At 36.6% G+C, this 20,308-nt stretch overlaps 3 protein-coding genes across 5 annotated transcripts; 2 read left to right on the forward strand and 1 right to left on the reverse strand.

The window, feature by feature from the left end:
* The first annotated feature begins 1,367 nt into the window (after positions 1–1,367).
* On the forward strand, positions 1,368–12,888 carry LOC104894766 (probable glutamyl endopeptidase, chloroplastic). The gene is made up of 15 exons (XM_010681080.4): positions 1,368–1,878; positions 2,771–2,987; positions 3,464–3,574; positions 4,726–4,771; positions 5,238–5,347; positions 5,443–5,946; positions 6,247–6,375; positions 7,959–8,258; positions 8,359–8,817; positions 8,946–9,011; positions 10,429–10,489; positions 10,810–10,959; positions 11,065–11,202; positions 11,797–12,101; positions 12,476–12,888. Coding segments are annotated over exons 1-15 (2,898 nt in total). The 5' UTR covers positions 1,368–1,577; the 3' UTR covers positions 12,477–12,888.
* A 585-nt stretch (positions 12,889–13,473) lies between these two features.
* Positions 13,474–15,453, forward strand: LOC104894768 (uncharacterized). 3 transcript variants are annotated; one of them, XM_010681082.3, is made up of 3 exons: positions 13,474–13,580; positions 14,314–14,778; positions 15,082–15,453. In XM_010681082.3, the coding sequence occupies exons 2-3, from the start codon at positions 14,329–14,331 to the stop codon at positions 15,232–15,234; spliced, it is 603 nt and encodes a 200-aa protein (XP_010679384.2). In that variant the 5' UTR covers positions 13,474–13,580; positions 14,314–14,328; the 3' UTR covers positions 15,235–15,453. The 3 variants fall into 3 exon arrangements, with proteins under 3 accessions (XP_010679384.2, XP_048493611.1, XP_019105359.2); XM_048637654.2 differs by having other exon boundaries at positions 13,475–13,580; positions 14,321–14,778; XM_019249814.3 differs by having other exon boundaries at positions 13,494–13,580; positions 13,973–14,778.
* Positions 15,454–16,644: 1,191 nt separating this feature from the next.
* Positions 16,645–18,622, reverse strand: LOC104894769 (hypothetical protein). Its single transcript, XM_010681083.4, has 2 exons — positions 18,449–18,622; positions 16,645–17,724 (listed from the first exon to the last, which is right to left on the reverse strand). The coding sequence occupies exon 2, from the start codon at positions 17,660–17,662 to the stop codon at positions 16,895–16,897; it is 768 nt and encodes a 255-aa protein (XP_010679385.2). The 5' UTR covers positions 17,663–17,724; positions 18,449–18,622; the 3' UTR covers positions 16,645–16,894.
* Between the last annotated feature and the right edge of the window lie 1,686 nt (positions 18,623–20,308).

The following is a 20,308-nucleotide window of genomic DNA, read 5'->3' on the forward strand; positions in this document are numbered from 1 at the left end:
GGGAGATTTGGAAAAATGTCGAATAAGATAATTCTAACATCATCACCAAGTGGTTGGATGTACCAAGGACACTCGAAGAGTCTCTAACAAACCATTGATAATTTAATGGGAGACGTCAACCTCACGAGCAAGTGAAACACCATTAAGCAGAGTCACAACTTCCAAGGGTCCCCGGGGTGCCTAAGGATTCCTCGGTGCCTCGAACCTTCCTTCGTTGCTCACTTTTGCCTTCCCTTGGCTCGCTTGGTCCCATGCCTCTAAGGTATCAATGTGCCTCCCAAGCACCTCCCACAAGCCTAGGGTGCACCCCCATGGTAACCGATCCCCGGACTATGTGGGTGCCCAAAGTTGTTGACTATAGTCCACAATTTTACCCGTTTTAGGCCATTTTTCAACTTCTCGGAGCTCGTCGACTTTTTTTTGTCCTGAATAACCTTCCTAGGGCCCCTAGGGTGTCTAAGAATTCATTGGGTGTCTCGGACCTTATTTCGTTGCTCACTTTTGCCTTCACTTGGTTCGTTTGGTGTCGCCCTCACTAGGCTCCGAATAACCTAAAAATGGCATTTCATTCGCCTTCCAAGGCATGAGTGTGCCTCCCATATCCCTGGGGTGCATCATATGGTTCCCAGTGTTCGGGCCCAGTGGGCGCCCCAAGTCGTGGATTATAATTCACGCCTTTTCTTATTTTCGTGCCATTTTTTGACTTTTCTGGCCTCGATAAAGTTTCGTCCCGGACTTTCCCAAGGCCCCGAGGAACCTAAGAATGCCTAGGATACTTCAGACCTTCCTTTGTTACCCATTTTTGCCTCTACTTGGCACCGCCCTTACTAGGCTTCGAAAGGCCTCCAAATGGCATCATCACCAAATGGTGCCTATAACTTTGTTTTAGATTATAGGACATGTCAATAGATTTGCGTAAAAATGAAGCTAGTAACACATTGTGATTGCCAAAACAAGGTGAATATAAGATCATGAATGGATGAACAGTCAACAAGCTTTCATAAACTGTATGTATAGTAGTAGTTATTATGACTATAAATGTTAACTCTTTTTGCAATTGTTACCACCATTTTTAGATATACGATATGTATATTTTGTGTAATTATGAAAATTTTCTATTAGGTATTCCAAAAAATCGGAGAGTATTTTCTTACGAAGTTTAAATCTATTTCTTCCCCATTCAAAAACACAAAAATGTCACTGTGATATCATATGCACTATTCACATATTACAATGATAAATTAATAGTTAGTTTTTCCGTGAACCACAATTCCATATAACCCTAATGAAAAACCAATTTACTTCTTTTTCTTCTAGTACAAATTGTTGAGTAATTTTTGTGGCATTTCATGGATAATGTATATTACATAGATTAGAGTCATTTGAGTCTTCTCACCAAAACCTGGAAATAGTCCAACTATGGTGTCACTCTACTCTAAACTTTCCACTGCAAAATGACTCATGATTACAACATTCAAACAAAAAATTCACATTAAAAAAAGGAAGAATCCTACTCTTTGTTGTAGACTTAAATCTCTAAAGAATAAAGTAATAAACTTACAAAAAGATAATAAAAGATGCGACTTCATAAAGTTTACCATCGTTTCCCTTCTTTCTCCTTCACTATTCATAACCAAAATCATAATCTTTTCTTCTCACCTCATAGATTTTCTCTCTCACCACCTTCTTCTGTTTCTTTAATACCCTGTAAATTTCCAAAATTCCCAAATTTTCGCCATTTTAGGAGTGTTGTTTCTGGGGAACCTTTGAACTCTACAATGAGTAGGCTTCAAAGTATTGTTCCTGTTGAAGCAGTTGCTGGGGAAAATGTTGCTGCTGTTGGGTTTAATGGGTCTGCTTCTAAATCCCAATATGAAGGTAATTTGTTTCATTTTTTTCCTTTTTATTTTAAATTTTTTGTATTAATTTTGTTATTTATTTTTCTGGGTTTTGTTTGTTTTGTCTTATTTTGATATGGGTTTTGATGTGTGAATTGGATTAATTGAAGTATAAAAGAGGGATGTTTGATTTGGTTGGATTTTGGGTAGTATATCTCTGATGGCTGAAAGACAGGAACTTGAATTGAGTTGAAGCTGAATTGTTGGATATGGTGTGAGTTGATTTTGTGATGATTTTGATTTGATTGAAGATCATATGCTTAGTTTAAAGGTCACAATATCTCTGAATATGCTCCCCTCCCTGCCTCTTGACTTTTTTGGGTTAGAATTTTAGAAATGTGGGAGCTTTTGACTCCTTAAGCAATTTGGCAATTTTTGTTGGAAAAAGCTATATGCAGCCCTAAGGGCTGCACATAAGACGCTTAAAAGGGAAAGTTTTTGAAAAATAAAGCATTGATTACATCGATTTATGTGTGATTTTATCATAAATATCAGAATTTATACCATTTTGGGAAATGTATTTATTGCTTATATGCAACCTTAAGGGCTGCATATAGCATTACCCATTTTTGTTATATGATTGAAATTGATATACTGAGTTGCATTCACCAAATTTAACCATTGTCTTGGATTGTTGGTGTATGTAAAGCTGGTACACGACATGCTTCGCGTTTCTTATCGAAGTAGAGTACTTGAGTATGTATAATTAAGTGGAAACTAATATACTATCTATGCTAGTAAACATGTTAGGTTGGATCTTTTTTTTAGAGTTGAAGATTTGGTTTCTTGTATTATTGTATTCTATCTTTTGCGTAGTTGGATGCTTGAGATATATATTTACTTAATGGAGATTTTTTGTATCTTATATGTAGATGATTTGGCAGCGAGTGCTGGATATCAGTTACCTCCATCGGAGATAAGAGACATTGTTGATGCTCCTCCCTTGCCTGCATTGTCAATTTCACCCCAGAGGGATAAAGTATTATTTCTTAAGCGAAGATCTTTACCTCCTTTGATAGACATTGCTAAACCAGAAGAAAAGCTCGGTGGTATTCGTGTTGATGTAAAAAGCAATACACGGAGTCGAATGTGAGTACATATGCGTAAAATGCTCAGTGCAAGCCCCTTTTCTTGATCCCCGCAACCAGAGCTTGGGGCTAGACTTTGCTATTGTGATTTGTGTATGCAGTCTTATAACTTCTTCTTTTAGAATTGAAATGAATGCAAAAATGACTTGATTTGCTCACTTTCAATGTGCAATTAGTATTAGGTGTATTGACCTTGTATTGTTGGTAGTTAGCGCATGATAGGGAATATAATTTTAAAAAATAGCGAATGATACAATACCAGTCCCTGTATTTATCTTAGTGCCTTTCGTGATGCTCCTGTTTACCATTTTTTATTAGGATGCTACTGTACAACAAAACGAAATTGATAGAAACATGAAGAATCATATGTAATTCTGCACTTCATAACTTCTCTGTTTGTTTGATATTTTCTCTATATTGAGCTATCATTTTCTTTTGTAATGGTGGAAAGCATGAGCATAATTATTTTTTGTGCAGGTCATTTTACACAGGTATTGGGATCCATCAATTGACGAGTGATGGTACCCTTGGGCCAGAAAAAGAGGTACTTGGCTTACCTGCTGGTGCTAGGATCAATTTTGTTAGCTGGTAATTGGAGCAGTTTTTTATTTTCAATTTATTAGTGTTGCATCAATTGTAGAGTTTGGGGTAAACTAGATGCTAAATTTAGATGTAATCAATATGAGTAATTGGGTGCTAATTTTGACAAACTGGCCAAATTGTTACAAGTATTAAGTGAGAATTTTCCCTACTGTAATTAGTTTGCTTAATGGAAGTTATACAAAGACACCTATAGCATATGTGACTGGTAAAAGTTATGCTCTGTAAACCTCTAGGAATTTTTACTAACCACATGTTTTACTAGTAGTAACTTCAGCTTATGTCCACATGTTTATGATGTCTTAGTAGTAACTCAAGCTTAAGTCCACCAGCTCTTTACTAACCACATGTTTTAGAGCATCAATAGCGTCTTAAAGAATCTCAAGACTTATGATGGCGTGCATGTAGTTATGACAAGGCTTTTGAATGCTTTAGAGGGGTAGCAAATTTTGACTTCCAAACTTCACCTTTCATGAGTTTGTGGCCACTTCCCACCCCGCCCTTCTTTTTCTCCCTCTCGAAGTCTTCTTTCTCTTCTCTTTCGTGGGTGGAAGCTACCTCATATCAATTTCTGTGTATGCCTTTCTATGGGAGGAAGCTACCTCATTTTTATTTCTGCATCAAACATGATCTTTATTCTTTGGTCTGCTAGTTTGATGCATCTATGATTATTGATGTTATTACTTGGACATAAGTTGTCATTAACGTCTTTAATTTGCCTCAACCTTGGTAACTTTTTGTGCACTTTCAAAGTAGATTTTATTATAGCTTTTCTGGTTAGGTAATTGCTACGTTAGGGTTTTGTTGTAAAAAGCCTTAGAAAATGGATGTTTAATTGGCTTATAAAAAAAGTAACAATGAGAACAGGAGCTTCAATGGACCTATCAATTAACGAACTAGTATGAGGAATGTTGAGTCTTAGGTGATCATACTGTTGTTGAGAATAATTATTGTGGTTGGCAAGGGTTTCTTTTTATCTTCTGTCTGTAGGTTCCTCTTAACTCAAAAATCATCCTATTTCATTGGATATAACGTTTAATTTTTTTTGCCTATGGACTACTTTTCTGTGGACCTTTCATTCCCTACAAGATGATGCATTGCTCTGTATTTGGTTGATTTTCTTTCTGATGCTTTAACAGGGCAACTGATGGTCGGCATCTAGCATTTACTGTCCGAGTTGATGAGGTAATTATTGTTTGCTGGTCTTCTTGCTAGTTGCTGCTATATGCAGCTATTCAATTTTGTTTTTCAACTGTTCCCTTTTCCACTTCCTGTATTTAAAGCTAGATTGTACAAGACAAAGTATTGTAAAGATTACCTCTTCTCATCTGCAGCTGATCCAACATGAAGTAGCTAGAAATTATTATCTGATATATGCTTTAGAGCTCTACTATTTTAAGCTTTGTACACTTAGAAACCACAATAATAAAATAGCAATTTGTGGCTTATCTTGTTTCTACTAAAAGGCATCTTAGTGGATACTAAATATTGCTGGTGTTCTGGTGGGACCATATTACTCTGTGATGCCAATCTAATTGATGCACAGTTTCTCCTGTAACCTCTTGTTTTGCGCCAAGTTACTGGAATATGCATTTTTCCCTAGTTTAATAATTGGCAACTTTAGCTTCTTTTTGACTGTTTGCTGGAGCAGGATGATGGTGGCAATAGCAAGCTTCAAATATGGGTTGCCAATGTGGAAACTGGACAAGCTAAACCCCTATTCCTTTCAGCAGATATCTATGTGAATGCTGTGTTTGACAAGTAGGTGTCTCTTATCACTTGGGACTTGTTGAGTAGATTCAGCAAAATTCTGAAGTATCACCTAGCTGATAGTTAATTGCTGTGTTTCTTTTTAGTTTTGTTTGGGTGGATGCCTCTACTTTATTGGTTTGCACCATTCCATCATCTCGTGGTGATCCACCGAAGAAACCTTTGGTTCCACCTGGCCCTAAGATTCAATCAAATGAGCAAAAGAATACTATACAACTTAGAACCTTCCAAGATCTGTTGAAGGATGAATATGATGAAGATTTGTTTGATTATTACGCAACTTCACAACTTGTATTAGCTTCTTTGAATGGAACTATGAAGCCTTTTGGGTCACCAGCTGTGTACACGTCACTGGACCCTTCACCAGATGAGAAGTACATAATGATAAGTTCAATCCACAGACCATACTCTTATTTAGTACCTTGTGGAAGATTTCCAAAGAAGGTTGATTTGTGGACGGCTGATGGAAAATTTGTGAGACAACTCTGTGATTTGCCTTTAGCAGAGAATATTCCTATTGTTCATAATAGTGTGCGACAAGGGATGCGTTCTATCAATTGGAGAGCTGACAGACCCTCCACTATTTACTGGTAAGCTTCAATCTCTAAGCACCCCTCCTCTCCTTTGGAAAAAAAGAACATCAACTCTATGTTTCTAGTGTTGTGGGATGGGATGATTTATTTAATAAACTCTCTAATGCGAAAAGGATAAAGTAAACTTAACGGTGTCTGCTTATTGGCTTAAAGAGTTAGAATGCTTTTTGTGTCATTGGTTCACAGATGGTGATGTGTTCGTGTTGTGAGTAACACATGACATATTCCTCGCTTTTCACTGTTTTTTATAAATCTGGAGGCACATTTTTTTACATCTTAATGTCATTTGAATGGTAGGGTGGAGACTCAAGATGGAGGTGATGCAAAGGTGGAAGTTTCTCCTCGTGATATCGTTTATACACAAACTGCTGAAGCTAGTGATGGTGAAGCACCTGATGTCTTACACAAACTTGATCTTCGATATGGGTATAGCTGCAATCTGATTTATTTTAATTTATATGGCGTGATTTGTTTCTCAATCCTAACTGATAAAACTGCTGATCAAACTTATGTTGTTTGTTGCTACTGTGCTTGGTTATATATTTGTCAGATTTCAAGCTTTGTTGAAAGCTTTTTGTGTCTTGTCCGAAGTATAACACTGTAGTTTATGCTTACAGCTGAAAGATAGAGGTTGTATTCAGTTGTTGTGGCATTTTTTTTAACAAATTTATCACAGAGATGTAACTTTGATCTAGCTTGTTTTAAGCTGTCATTTAAAATTTTATGATGTGTCTGAATTAAATGAATGTATACTATCCCAAGTGAGGTCATCCCACAATCAGTTGGTGATGAGTAGTGTAGTTTACTGGATTTTATATATTCTCAATCTATTTTTTTTTTTCATGCGGGACAGTTGTTCAACTTGTATATTGACATGCGTGAAGCATTTACATTTTACTGAAACATGTTAAATTCTTTTCTCAAGGAGTTGGACTATGATTTTGGTCTTCAGGATAGAGAATTCTTTTGTGGGGAATTTATAGTGGATTTTGACACCAACGCGAATATACTTCAGTCTTCACATAGCCAAAATATGCTTGCTACAATAATCCCTTGCGGATTGCTGTACTCTTTTTCCCATTTAAGTTGTTTCTTATCCCTTGGAGTATACTACACCCAAGGACGTGCTCAGTTTTCTGCATGTTGTGCCATGCAGAGAATATTTGTACTGTGGCTGGTTTCTGTTGAATATGTCTTAAAGGTCTGTGCCTTTTTCCTGGTCTGCCAATCCTTAACCTACTAGGCAGCATGGCTGTTTGATTTGTGCTATAGGAAGCTAGGAGGTTCATTCCTTTGACCTAAGCTAAGCTCCACTTCAGACTGCATGTCAGTGACAACTGACAATGGTGAACTAGCTCGCAGCAACATAACAATTTTCCCTTGAATGGGTTGGAAAAGTTTTATATTTATAATTTTTATCGTCCTATGATTGTGTATCTTATGACTGAGTCTTTTGTCATAGCATGAGATGGCAATTCTCTTGTTTCATGATTTTAAGGCTTCTGATGTGTTCAAGCTATCTTTTGGACATGCCATGGTATTTGGTGGATGGTGCTGATGCCTTCACGGCCCGTTTGGTAGTCGTTAATAAATTGCGGTAATGGGAATGAATTTTAAGTGTCAATTTTATTAGGGAAGCACCCTTAAAATCTCCATGGGGAGGCATTTTTTCTCCATGTACAAGCAATCTTACCCCTAAACTTGTGTTTTTGTCTCCAAGGGGAAGCAATTTTCATTACCACTCATTACCACCCTACAAGGTGGTATTGGAAGGGAATGAAAATTCAAGAAGGAAAGTGGACACTTTAGAATAAATTAGCATTACCATGGTAATGGACAATGATATTTTTTACAAATTTACACACAAATTCATTCCCATTACCACCATTTATGACCAACTACCAAACGGGCCGTCAGTGGCTGTTGGCATTAACCTCCTTTATTTCCTTGATGTATTTTTTGGTTGAAGGTTAAAATGTTGGTTTTTTCTATGACATGTACCTTGGCAGGGGGATATCTTGGTGTGATGATTCTCTAGCTCTAGTGTATGAGTCTTGGTATAAAACGCGGAGATTAAAAACCTGGGTCATCTCTCCTGGGAGTAAAGATGTTAGTCCACGCATATTATTTGATAGGTCATTTGAAGATGTGTATTCTGATCCTGGTTCCCCCATGTCGAGGAGAACTTCATATGGAACATATGTCATCGCAAAGATTCGGAAGGAAGAAGATGATGCAACTTACTTGTTGCTGAATGGTAATGGTGCTACCCCTGAAGGAAACATACCATTCCTTGACTTGCTGGACATGTAAGTGCTATGTGGTTAAATTGCATTTCTGTAGTTAATGTGTGTGTGATTTTGAGTCTAATGTAAGGTTTTTTTATGCTCTAACACAAATAATTTTCAGTACTACAGGCAACAAAGAAAGAATATGGCACAGTGACAAGGAAAAGTACTATGAGTCAGTCGTTGCCTTAATGTCTGATCATATTGAAGGGGATATATTTGTCAACCAATTGAAATTACTTACTTCAAAGGAATCTAAAACCGAGAATACTCAGTATTATATACAAAGCTGGCCAGATAAGAAGCCATTGCAAATTACCAACTTCCCCCACCCATATCCTCAGCTAGCTTCTTTACAAAAAGAAATGATCAGGTATGAACGTAGTGATGGGGTGCAGCTTACTGCAACATTATACTTGCCTCCCGGGTATGACCACTCGAAAGATGGGCCTCTTCCGTGTCTTGTCTGGTCTTATCCTGGAGAATTTAAGACCAAAGAGGCTGCTGGGCAAGTACGTGGGTCTCCGAATGAGTTTGCTAGCATAGGTTCTACCTCGCCTCTTCTCTGGTTGGCTAGAGGGTATGTCTCATCCTTTTTTGTTGAAACTTTAACTTTCACAAGTCTGGTTTGTACAAATTACTTGCTGTACCTTTATAATATCCTCATTAGCTAGAATATACCAACCCGTGTCTATTTTTCATTGACAGGTTTGCTGTTTTGTCGGGACCTACAATTCCTATCATTGGGGAGGGTGACAAGGAAGCAAATGATAGGTAAACATGCATGAACTTATTAGACTTTATGTTCTTTGCATAATTACAGCACTCCTGTTTGTGTACCGAGTTCCACTAAATTTACAAAGTGATCACTTTCTTTGATGATCGTAATTTATCTTGAGCATGAAAGACATTTCCTGGGTCGGGGTGGGTGGATGTGCACTATCAACATGTAGCTTCATTGTAGGTTTAACAAAGTGCATGGAGGGTCAGAACTCAGACCTAGCCACCTGAAAGGTACAATGGACTATAAAGTGATGTCAGGGGTTAATCATGAAAGAACAAAATAGAGGAAAGAACGAAAATAAAAGGGTTTTTCACAACAAGTTAAACTAAACCTTTTGTGTATACCTCTAAAATCTAATGATAGAGCTCACCTGATCCAATGATCGATTGAACATGGCACTTAGTTTATTTTCCCCTGTGGTCTTTTGCTCATTTACCTTATTTGACAAGTAACAGTCAGGCCTTATGACCTGTTGGTTCTTCAGAAAATTATTTGGTTACCTATCTTGTAATAGAGATGGTGCCTATTATCCAATCCCGTAGTGGTGATCATGTGTTGGAGGAGGCCTAATTTCCAAGCTTAAATTTGGTTCCCAAACCTGGTAAAATCGGGTCGGGCCAGTTCAGTATAATGAACTGACATATTTAAAGCAGATTAAAGAAGAAGATTGAGAAATAAAATTGATATTTGATTGATTAAGAACCGGAAACAACAGTAATAAAGGATACTACAAGCTTTCCAGAGGCGTGTTCTCTCTCAAATACCAAAATAATATTTCTGTTCCTAATGTCCTGGATTTATAAGATGCTCTTCTCCAACTTATTCCTCATGCTAGCTTCCAACTGAATTGTAATGCACTACCAGTAGTACCCCTTCCCCTTAGCCTTAGGCCTTTTCATCACATTCAGCTAAAGGGTAAATTAGACTAAAAACTACAATTTTGGCCTGAAAATCATTCCCAAATCCTGAAAGTTATCCAAAATCGAATGTCGGGCCAATAGTTCTGCCCAAACATAATTGTTTATGGGTTGGGCTGGGTCAAGTTGATCAGCTTTGAATTCCCTTTTATCTGATATAATTCTTCTCAATAATGCTTGCTCTATCTATAAATGGTGTTCAAAAAACTACTAGCTACTCCTTTGGGACCCCGCTTTAGAGAAAGGTGGCTCTTTATGGCCTGTCAAGTCACTTGTGGAAGCAAGAGTCCATACTTAAAAGGCTTTGGTAACCTTTATGTCCTTCAGTCACTTCTTCAATTTTATTGCGGAGAAACTTGTTGCAAGTTTTCCATTTTCTTCCTAATTTGTGTCCTACAGTCTTTTGATGGATAAAATTCTTGCTCTTAAATGTTTAGTCACTTGAACTTGGTTGTGTTTCACCCTTATGAACTGAAGATCTTTTCACCAGTTATGTAGAGCAACTCGTTGCTAGTGCTGAGGCTGCAGTGCAAGAAGTCATCCGGCGTGGGGTAAGCTGGTTTGCTTCTATTTGCTCTTTCCTCCATTTCGGTCAATTGAACAATACTTCCTCCGTTTCTTGTTTATGACAACGCTTTGACTTTTGCACTATTCATATATTATTCATACAACTTTCTGAATATCAACTTCTATAGTTTTAAGTTTTAACTAATAGATTATTTAGATATTAATAGCCAAAGTTATGTGTAGGAGAGCATGAAAGTCTTTAAGTGTTACGAATTGCGATTTGAAAGAAACGGAGGAAGTATGTTTCTAGTAAACATGAAGTCATTGTTAGAAACCTTTGCTTAGACATGCTTTGATTTTTAAGGTGGCTCATCCCAACAAGATAGCGGTCGGAGGTCACTCTTATGGAGCGTTCATGACGGCTAACCTCCTGGCACATGCTCCTCATCTGTTCTGCTGTGGAGTTGCTCGATCTGGAGCTTATAACCGAACTCTTACACCATTTGGATTTCAGGTACATATATTGTTTCCCGTGTTTTCACATACTATCCCTTATCTTCCCCTATATATGCAATTTAATTTTGTATCTTGTTCTGGTATCATGTTGTCAATCTTATAGAACGAGGATAGAACACTTTGGGAGGTGACAAACACTTACATAGAAATGAGCCCGTTTATGTCAGCCAATAAGATTAAGAGGCCTATTTTGCTTGTTCATGGAGAAGAAGACAACAATTCAGGAACATTGACTATGCAGGTGAATGCTTTTGCATTACAGTTTTTAATTATCTCTGTAAGAATTGTGCCAACTATGTTACTCGGACTCTTTATTTTACCTCAAGTACCTGTGTCGCATCCTGGACACCCCAACATTGGTATAAATACTTTTGACAGTTCATTTTGTTTAAAGTCATGGAAACTTTTTATATATTGCTGAGTCAGACAATTGGACATGTACTCATGTCGGACACAAGTTCTTGAGTCCGAGTAACATAGGTGCTAATTGCTAAACACTCCCTACATTATTTCCTTCTAAGTTCTAATTTTCACCTGTGAATGGTTTTTGGTTTTTAAGGAAAAGATTCTCAATTCTAGATATAGCTATGTACTATCTTCATCTGAAAATAGTTGCTACATTGCTCTAACACTTTATATTTACAATTATGACATGATATTACTGAAAAGCCCTTTATAATAGTTCACTTCCCTCTACCCATCTCTTTAGGGTACCATATTAATTACTTTGTTTTTAAGCAATGACACTATAATATCAAATCAATTTACTCTATTAGAAATCTTGAGAATCTTGTCCCCACATTAAAATTGTATATATGACTATATCTATTTGCAGTCAGAACGGTTCTATACTGCTCTGAAGGGTCATGGGGCTCTTTGCCGCTTAGTAATTCTTCCTTATGAGAGCCATGGCTATTCAGCAAGAGAAAGCATCATGCATGTTCTTTGGGAGACAGACAGGTGGCTACAAAAGCATTGCGTTTCAAACACATCTGAAATAAATGCAGACATTGGCTCCCTTAAGAAAGAAGATAGTGCAGAAAATGCTGAGAGCAAAGTGATTTCTGCCACTGGTGGTGGTGTTGCAGAGATGGAGGAACCAGAGAACGGTGGCTCCTCTCTTCGAAGGTCATTTTTATGGTAATTTCTGCTATCACATAGTCCCGCTATTTTTTTTAGTTGTTCCAAATTGACTTGTCACGTTTGCAAACATAGACTTGAACTTCACCTAAACATTACTAGAGTTCAATCTGAAGAATTGACCTGAATGGACGTGAAACATGATGTGATTTGATTTTTTGATTCTCACAGTAAGATAATGACAGAACTAACTCGAACATACCCGAGCTGACCCAAAATCAAAACGAATAACTCATCACCTGAATGTTACTTGATGTGAACGGCCCGATTTTCACCTGTAGCTATTTGGAACTTCCTTATGCTTTCTTGTTTAAACGTTCTTTTCGTCATCTGACAACATTTTGTTTTCTCTTTGCGCTTTTTGTTTCGTCTAGAATGCATTTGGAGCTTTAATAGTAGCACTAAGCGAGCTTTAGCATGGATTCCGAGCACTCCAAGGAGATAAGAATAAGATGACGAAACACGATAAGAAAGATGAATCATCCACTCTGCTAAGTTGTTTCAACAGACCAAAACTTTCAACGTGGTCTGCATTTTTTCAGCTGTCCCTTATAAAGGATAGAAATTATGGCATTGATTCAAATTTAGTTTCATTGAAACTACTCCAGTACTCCACTGTTAATTTACACAATAATAATACTGTTATTGAGGAGAGATTCATAGGAAAGAGTGCAAGTTTATTCAACTGGATGTAAATCATCAAATGGAACAATTTCCATCTGTTTCTTTGTAATACTAGTGATAAATTTCTTCAAGAGGCTTCAATTTCTATAATGATTGTGAAACATCTCTCTTTAAGTTGTTAAGTTTAATTACGTGCTACAAAATTTGTTAAGTTTAATTACGTGCTACAAGTTGGTGATTAATGAGACATGGGTGTAAAACACGAAGGTCATTTCAGAAAATGGCTAATTGGTGTAAAACACGAAGGTCATTCATTTTTAGCTCATTTCAGACATGGGTGTAAAACACAAAAGTCATCGAAAACATTGGTAAAATACTTTTACAAAAAAGCTATAGTCTATTGAAAATGTAAAAATACTTCAAGGAAACATCATATCATCACATCTTAGTTAATCCGATAGCGTCACTTAAATTTTTCTCCTTGCGTTTTTTAAATTATTACGCTTTTTTTTTTTGCTCGGCAAAAGACAAAAGAGTGAATTTTTTTAATTTGTGACGGATAAAATTAGTGTTACCTAGTAACTATTTAATTCGCTTTTTGAATTCACCAATTCATCTAAAATGAGCTAAAAATGAATCAAAATCGATCATAATTTACTTTTCTCAGTTTATAGGGGAATTAACGAAGTAGGTAACACCAGAAGAAACAGTAAGGTTAAAAATCCTGTTGTAAGAAACAAATAAGGTTAAAATGTTAAAGGTAAACAATTTGCTCGCACTCCTCGCCACAACCAGTAGGTCCCACCGCTACTTTGCCGCAGGAATACTTGCATCGAAATCCCAATTCAATTTTAGGTAACCCTAATTTTAATTTGAAGCTCACATTTTTCTAGTTAATTGCTTGTTGTTGAGCTTGACTTGCGTGGATTTTTCGTTTGTTATACTTATTGAATTTACCTACTTTCAATCTTTATGAAATTATAATTTGAATAAATTATGCGTTGCACACAATTAGGGTTTCAAATTGTTATCTTTATTGTCTGAAATTGTTTTTATTTTATTGTTTGTTTGTAACAAGTGAATTTTTATATTATATGGTATAAACATTGTCACATTGATTTAATGATGGGTGATTGTCAATTACCATAGTTTGGAAATTTTGAATTGTTTGACCTGATTCAAATTGAGACTAAATTTTAGAACGAAAAGAAATAAAAATACATGGGATATTGATTGGTATTTGGTAGGTGGACGGTGGTGATCCACCAGTTTTAGTGGCGGATCCAGGATTTTACGGATGGTGGTGCACTTGAAGGTTATGTTGCTCGGATTCTTCATTTCACCTCAAGTAACCGTGTCGAATCCTCGACACTCGGACATGGGTGAGACACTTGACACTTTGTTTCGGGCTAAAAAATAGAAAAAATTCCAAAAAAATAGCCGAGTCGGACACTTGGACACGTACCCGTGTTGGACATGGGTACTCGAGTCTGAGCAACATAGCTTGAAGGACCCACTGGGACCACAAGTGCATCCGCCATCGTCCGCCAATGACCTTGTATATAAACTCACAGTTCACACTTGGTAGATTCCAGCTTTTGTAATGGCAAGTGAAGTTGATAAGGATTATGTTGCTTTTGAGGAGAAGGTGAAGAGGACAGTTTACCTTGACAACCTCTCACCCCATGTAGATGATAAACACATTAAGTCTGCATTCAGCCAATATCATGGTACTCTGACCAATGTTCGTTTCATCCCGAACTACACAGAGCCCTGCTACAATGCGAAGTGTGGTCTTTTAGAGTTTGAAAATGAAGAGCAGGCAAAGGAAGTAATCGAAATGGTGTCTATTTTTCCATTCATGATATTGGGGATGCCACGTCCAGTGAGAGCCTTACCTGCAACACCGGAGATGTTTGATGATCACCCAATTAAACCGGGTAAGAAGATACAAATGTATTGGTTGGAACCGGAAGATTCTAATTTTGAGGTGGCTCAGACGGTGAAGAACTTGACAATGAAGCACGTTGCTCAACGTTCTTTCCTGCATGAGGTTTGCTGATATTTAGCTTTATGTTACTCCCTTCGGTTTTAACTATATGCAACGCTTTGCCTTTTGTGGTGATTCCACAAAGTGTGACTGGATTTTCTTCTACCAAAATACGTATATATAAATTATATAATCATGTAGGATGTTGTTTGATTTGCTATAGTGTGAGTTTTCAATATAACAACTTCTTTTACTATTACATAATCAAAGTTATCAATGGTCAAAGTTTTTCGTGGAAAGTTTCCAGTTTGCCATAATAACGTCTAAGATGCTCATATTTGGTTGCTATCTGTATCCGTGTTGCAGAAGCAGCTCGAAGAGGAGGAGAAACTCTCGAACCAGCAAGCAGAAACCCTGAAAAGCTATCAACAGAAGTACGAGATGATAAATTCTGTATTATCTGGTGACATCGCTGAGCGTCTTGCTAAGCATTACGGGAAACATCTCACTCATTACTGATGACACTGGAATTTGACTGGTATTTTACATAGTAATTATGTATTAGCATTGTTGGATTCTTAAAGCTTGATAAAATGATCATCTCTTTCTGAAAAATCCCTTCAGCTTATGTATATAGTTAGAGTTCAGTATTAACTATTAAGTTTTCGGAACATTCATGTACATTCGTGTTGATCTTGTTTTAGCTCCTGGAAATTGCATGTCTAAGTTAAGCTGCTACTGCATTCTCTTGTATACCACATGGATCTGCTCTTTTGCTTTCTTGTTTTATTGGGTGTTGAGAAAAATGTTATTATCTCAGTAGTGAAATCAAATACTTCCTCCGTTTCGTTTTAAATGCAACAAAGGGTATTATTTGTGAGATACTATAAAATATTTATTTGTTGAATTTAAAACGAAACGGAAGAAGTATTCAGCTTGTGGGTAAAGCTATGTTTCTGATTGAATTTTATGAGAAATAAATTGGCCATAAATGGGACAACATTTGTAGTAGGAAAAGTTTAAGGGATCCCAATTCCATAGAAAATCAGTCGTTTAGATTGATAAACTGAGATAGTGGGAGTCTATCCCAAAATAAAACCGCCACATACTCCGAAAAATGTGGGAGGTGAGAATCGCCTTGAGGTAGGGAGGTGGAAGCTCCATCATCGAGTTTCACATTATTCTCTACAATTTAAATAATATGGTTAAAAAAGTTGATCCACTTATTTTACTCAATAAAGATTAACATTAATGGTTAGTGGAATTTTACTAAGTAAATTAATATATACTTTTGATTGTATAACTACTGGGTAAATTACTCAATTGTGTAGTTGCAAAATTCTGCTTTGCAAATATGCTACAAAATTTTAAAAATGTTATCAAATTATAAAAGGATTTTGGGCTATATGGACAACTCGTAATGAGCAGATTTTCCGTCGAACTCGCGCAACAGTAGAGGTACCTCAACAGCAGATTGAGGGGAGTAAGCAGCAACATTTAGTGTTCAACCAGGATGTGAGGGCTGCTAATTCGCATGCCATGGAAGGCGGGCCTGCTCTTGGTTTTTTCTATGCCAGACTTGGTCGTCAGAAGCATGGCACGCTAGAGCCAACACACGGTCGACCCTTAGTGTTCATACTAAATTTTGACAGTATCGTTTATGCAAGGCTCACCATCATGCCTCTGCCGTGCCAACCTAGTAACGAACTCGTGACTGGTCATTGTGCCCCTCGTGTCGGTCCTATCCATGTCCAACTCTATGCTAGTCTATATAGATTCGATAAGATGATATATTACTTCAAATTGATTTGAAGACCTCAAATCTGTTTCAATGTGTCAGAAAACAAAAAATATCCATATTGATCTGGAAGTAGACAATGCTAATCTCAAAGACGAGTACAAGAGGAAATAGAATGGTGCACCATAGGCTTGAGAGAGCGGAAAAAACATACTGATTACTGGCACTCCAACCATTCACAAATTAGGATTACACATAAATGGGTGCCTTTCGACACTCGCTCCAATCATTCACAAATTACGATAATGAACGAACCCGAAGAACTACACATAAATGGATACCTCGTTACATGCTTGTTCATTGTCATAGCAACAAACAAGATATACAGTTCAGGTGAATCATCAACATGAGGTTGTTTCCGGAGACAGCAATCTCAACTTCTCAAGTAGTGAGGTTATCAAAGTGAAAGATGAAGGTGGAAGCAGGAAACAACGGGAAGGAGTTATCTGCGAAGAAGCCATGAGCGCGTTTGTTGGAGTAACCCGGGTAGTCAGTCCTGCAGAAGGGCACCTTATGGTGGAACACAAGCCCGGCTTTTGCAGCCTTCTTAGCCAAGTCCCATTGGTTATACGGTTGCCCTTCCTTATGACTTACATGCACCTCTCCTTTCGGTCTCATCAACAGCAATTTCGCGTTCATTAAGAACCCCTTCACGAGCTGCTTGTTCATCTTGATTTGGCAAAAGCTATCTTCAGGGAACATAAACCCGACATGTGGGAAGTTATAGATAACGCGATCAAACCTCTGAGTAGAAAGGAAGTAATGTTGGCTCATTTGAGTAGCATCAACCCCATGTAACACAATACATCCTCTATCTTCCAACTCTCGCACATTCTCTACTCCATTGTTGTACTTCTTCCCTAACATCTCAAGAGAATCGAGAGATGTGGCAACCATGTTGTAGGCTGTTCCGAAAGCTCTGGCTAAACTTAGAGCAAATGAAAAGTCTCCTTCTCCTACTAATAATATCTTCTGTGATGATGTATAATGCATTATTGACTTACTATCTCCTCTCTTACACTCACTCTCAGTCTCACACTCACTCTCATCACTCTCACACTCACTCTCATCACTCTCACCCTCATCAAATTTTGTTTCTTCTTCTATTTCTTTCAATTCCTCTTTCATCTTGAAAATTGGCATTGGCATTGCGCGTTATTTCTTCCTTTCTTTCGCTTACTTCAGGGCCGTCTCAAACAATATGAAGGGCACTGGTAAATATCAAAATTAGACACTTAATATGTTAGTTTTAATTGATCAACAAGCCATTGGTTCTTTCTCCAAATGAACAAAAAATTAGCCAATTAAGAAAGAAAAACGGTAATCGAATAACTTGTTTTCCATCGAACAGGGAAGAGGAAGACGAATTGGAATCACCATAATACCTCTCCCATGTTCGATGGACAACAGTTCTCCAAATAGCCTAACTCGTTAAGAAACTTAAATTTTCATTAATCATGAGATTAAACACAACATATCTAAAAAAAATGGCATAAAGTTATGGACAAAACACCTCAAATTAAAAAAAAAAGGTAATCATAAGCAGCACATCTATGATTTGATTATCTTTTAACCTCAAAAAAATGATTTAATTATCTTCATCATATTATTATAAAAAATGCATTTCAGAATTTTAACATCACAAGTAAGAAGATCGCACTACAAAATCAAGACAATATAATTTACATTAAGATCGATTATTGTAAATTTCAGAAATCAAATTAAGTCCAGAAATAGCTGAATAATTGATTAAAGCAATCATCAATTCCATAAAAAAGAAAAACAATTTCGACAATTTCTAAACTAAAAATGCTGGAGAAGAGTGAATATCAGATAAAAATGAGAAATTAGGGATGAATATGCATATGAAATAAATATAAACGAAATGGAAACAATAATTTGATTAGATAATAGATTGAAAATTGGAGTTCTTACAAATTCAGCTTGTGTTGGAAGTATTGAACATCACAAAAAGCGCAGAAAAGCTGTAACAGTGAAGCTTATTTCCAAAATAATAATATTAGTGTTTGATGACTACATAAAAAGACTCAACAAAATCGGTCAATTATCAGTCAACAGTTAAATAAATGTACTCGACTATTATGGTGGATTTTCATGTAGAGGGATGATACATATACATTCGTTGTATGTGAGCTACATATATACTCGAGTCGGAAGGTATGTGTTACTACTAAAATGTACTCGAGTTGGAGTATATCTTTTGTATGTGTTATTATTTACTAAAACAATTACAAATTTACAATCATTTAAACTTGTTTTGTTATTCAACGATATTTGAATTACATAATACATAAACGATTGAAATACTATATTTCGAATTGAATTTTATTACGTGGTAGGGATGAAAATAAAACATTATTCTTATATAAACAAATTAAATAATTGTAAACGACAGAAAAATTTAGTTAAATCAATAGTAAAATAATGGTGAAGATGAATAAGATAAAGCTAATATATGAATAATATGTAAAAAGAAATTACAATTCTTTTTTTTAGTTTTAAACAAAGGATATATACAAATCTAAACATTTTTTTTTTCAAACAAAGATAAAGAACAAATTATTAAAAATAAAATTATCTGTCAAACATTGTAAGTTTGTAATATTTTTTTAGTAATAATATACTCCCTCCGTTTCCTAAAGATCTTCCCTCTTTCCGTTTAAGTGCGTCTCCAAAAGATCTTCCTTCTTTTACTTTATTCTTTATTTGGAATTTTTTTTCCCTTTTTACCCTCTCATGTCCCTATCACATGGTCCACCATTACATTATTAATTCAATTTTACTCCCTTTCTCTCTCCTACTTTAACCCCTTTTTATTTGTTTATTTATCTTAACCTCTTTCTCTCTCCAATTTTACCCACCCCATACCCCCACATTAATAGATCCTCGGTATCTGTAGGAATAGTAACAAGGAAAATCTTTAGGAAACGGAGGTAGTATATTTTAGTAGTAACACATATACAAAGTATAAATTTTAGTAATAACACATACACCCAGTGTATGTGTGGCCTACATACACCCAATTTATGTGTAGCCTTTGCGTTGATTATTCCCTATCTAATTCAACATATAACTATGTAAGGGGGGTTCAAATTAGCTGCGGCTCATAGGGGCATGACCCCGATGAACTTTTTTTTTGGAATATTAAATATATATGTAAAATTTTGTAGTACAACGATTAAAGATTAAACTTTAAATCTAGAACTAGTATTTGGAACAGGGCGTAGCCCCGAGTTCGTATTGTTTTTCGAATTTGATATGCATTTGCCAAGTACTCGCGCAACGACACAACGTTACAAGTCACGTCAGCTTTTCCCTGAAGGTTACCGGGAAAAATATGAGTAGACCCAGATAAGTCCACAAATGTCCCAAAAATAGCCAAAATTAAAGGTTATAACATACGCTTTCATACTTTCTCGGGGATTGAGCTCCGAACGCCACCAGATGCCTCCTAAGGACATGTGAGGTCATTGGAAATAAAGGAGTCATCTGGCTTGGAACAAATACGTGGATGCCTTTACATTCATTTGGAGACAATTTTTGATTTCACAAGAAAAGAACAAATGGGGTGTTTAGAGGCTTTTCGAGGCAATACAAATAGTGCCAAAAACCTGCACAACGTTACAAGTCACGTCGGCCTTCCTTTGAATGTTTTCAGGGAAAATATGACCAGGACCAAAGATGTCAAAAAAGTCCCAAAAACAGCCAAAATTAAAGGTTATAATACACGCTTTCGAACTTTCCCGGGGTTCGAGCTCCGAACGCCACGTGATT

Source organism: Beta vulgaris, chromosome 5, assembly GCF_026745355.1.
Source record: "Beta vulgaris subsp. vulgaris cultivar EL10 chromosome 5, EL10.2, whole genome shotgun sequence".
Taxonomy (NCBI): Eukaryota; Viridiplantae; Streptophyta; class Magnoliopsida; order Caryophyllales; family Amaranthaceae; genus Beta; species Beta vulgaris.

What these genes read in the sequence shown, in the direction of transcription:
- LOC104894766 (XM_010681080.4), top strand. Translation starts at nt 1,578, where the DNA reads ATGCGACTTCATAAAGTTTACCATCGTTTCCCTTCTTTCTCCTTCACT. An exon ending in GACAAGGAAGCAAATGATAG is followed by an intron (nt 9,012 to 10,428) that starts GTAAACATGCAT and finishes TCTTTTCACCAG; the next exon opens with TTATGTAGAGCAACTCGTTG. An exon ending in CAGGAACATTGACTATGCAG is followed by an intron (nt 11,203 to 11,796) that starts GTGAATGCTTTT and finishes ATCTATTTGCAG; the next exon opens with TCAGAACGGTTCTATACTGC.
- LOC104894768 (XM_010681082.3), top strand. Translation starts at nt 14,329, where the DNA reads ATGGCAAGTGAAGTTGATAAGGATTATGTTGCTTTTGAGGAGAAGGTG. An exon ending in AACGTTCTTTCCTGCATGAG is followed by an intron (nt 14,779 to 15,081) that starts GTTTGCTGATAT and finishes TCCGTGTTGCAG; the next exon opens with AAGCAGCTCGAAGAGGAGGA.
- LOC104894769 (XM_010681083.4), bottom strand. Translation starts at nt 17,662, where the DNA reads ATGCCAATGCCAATTTTCAAGATGAAAGAGGAATTGAAAGAAATAGAA.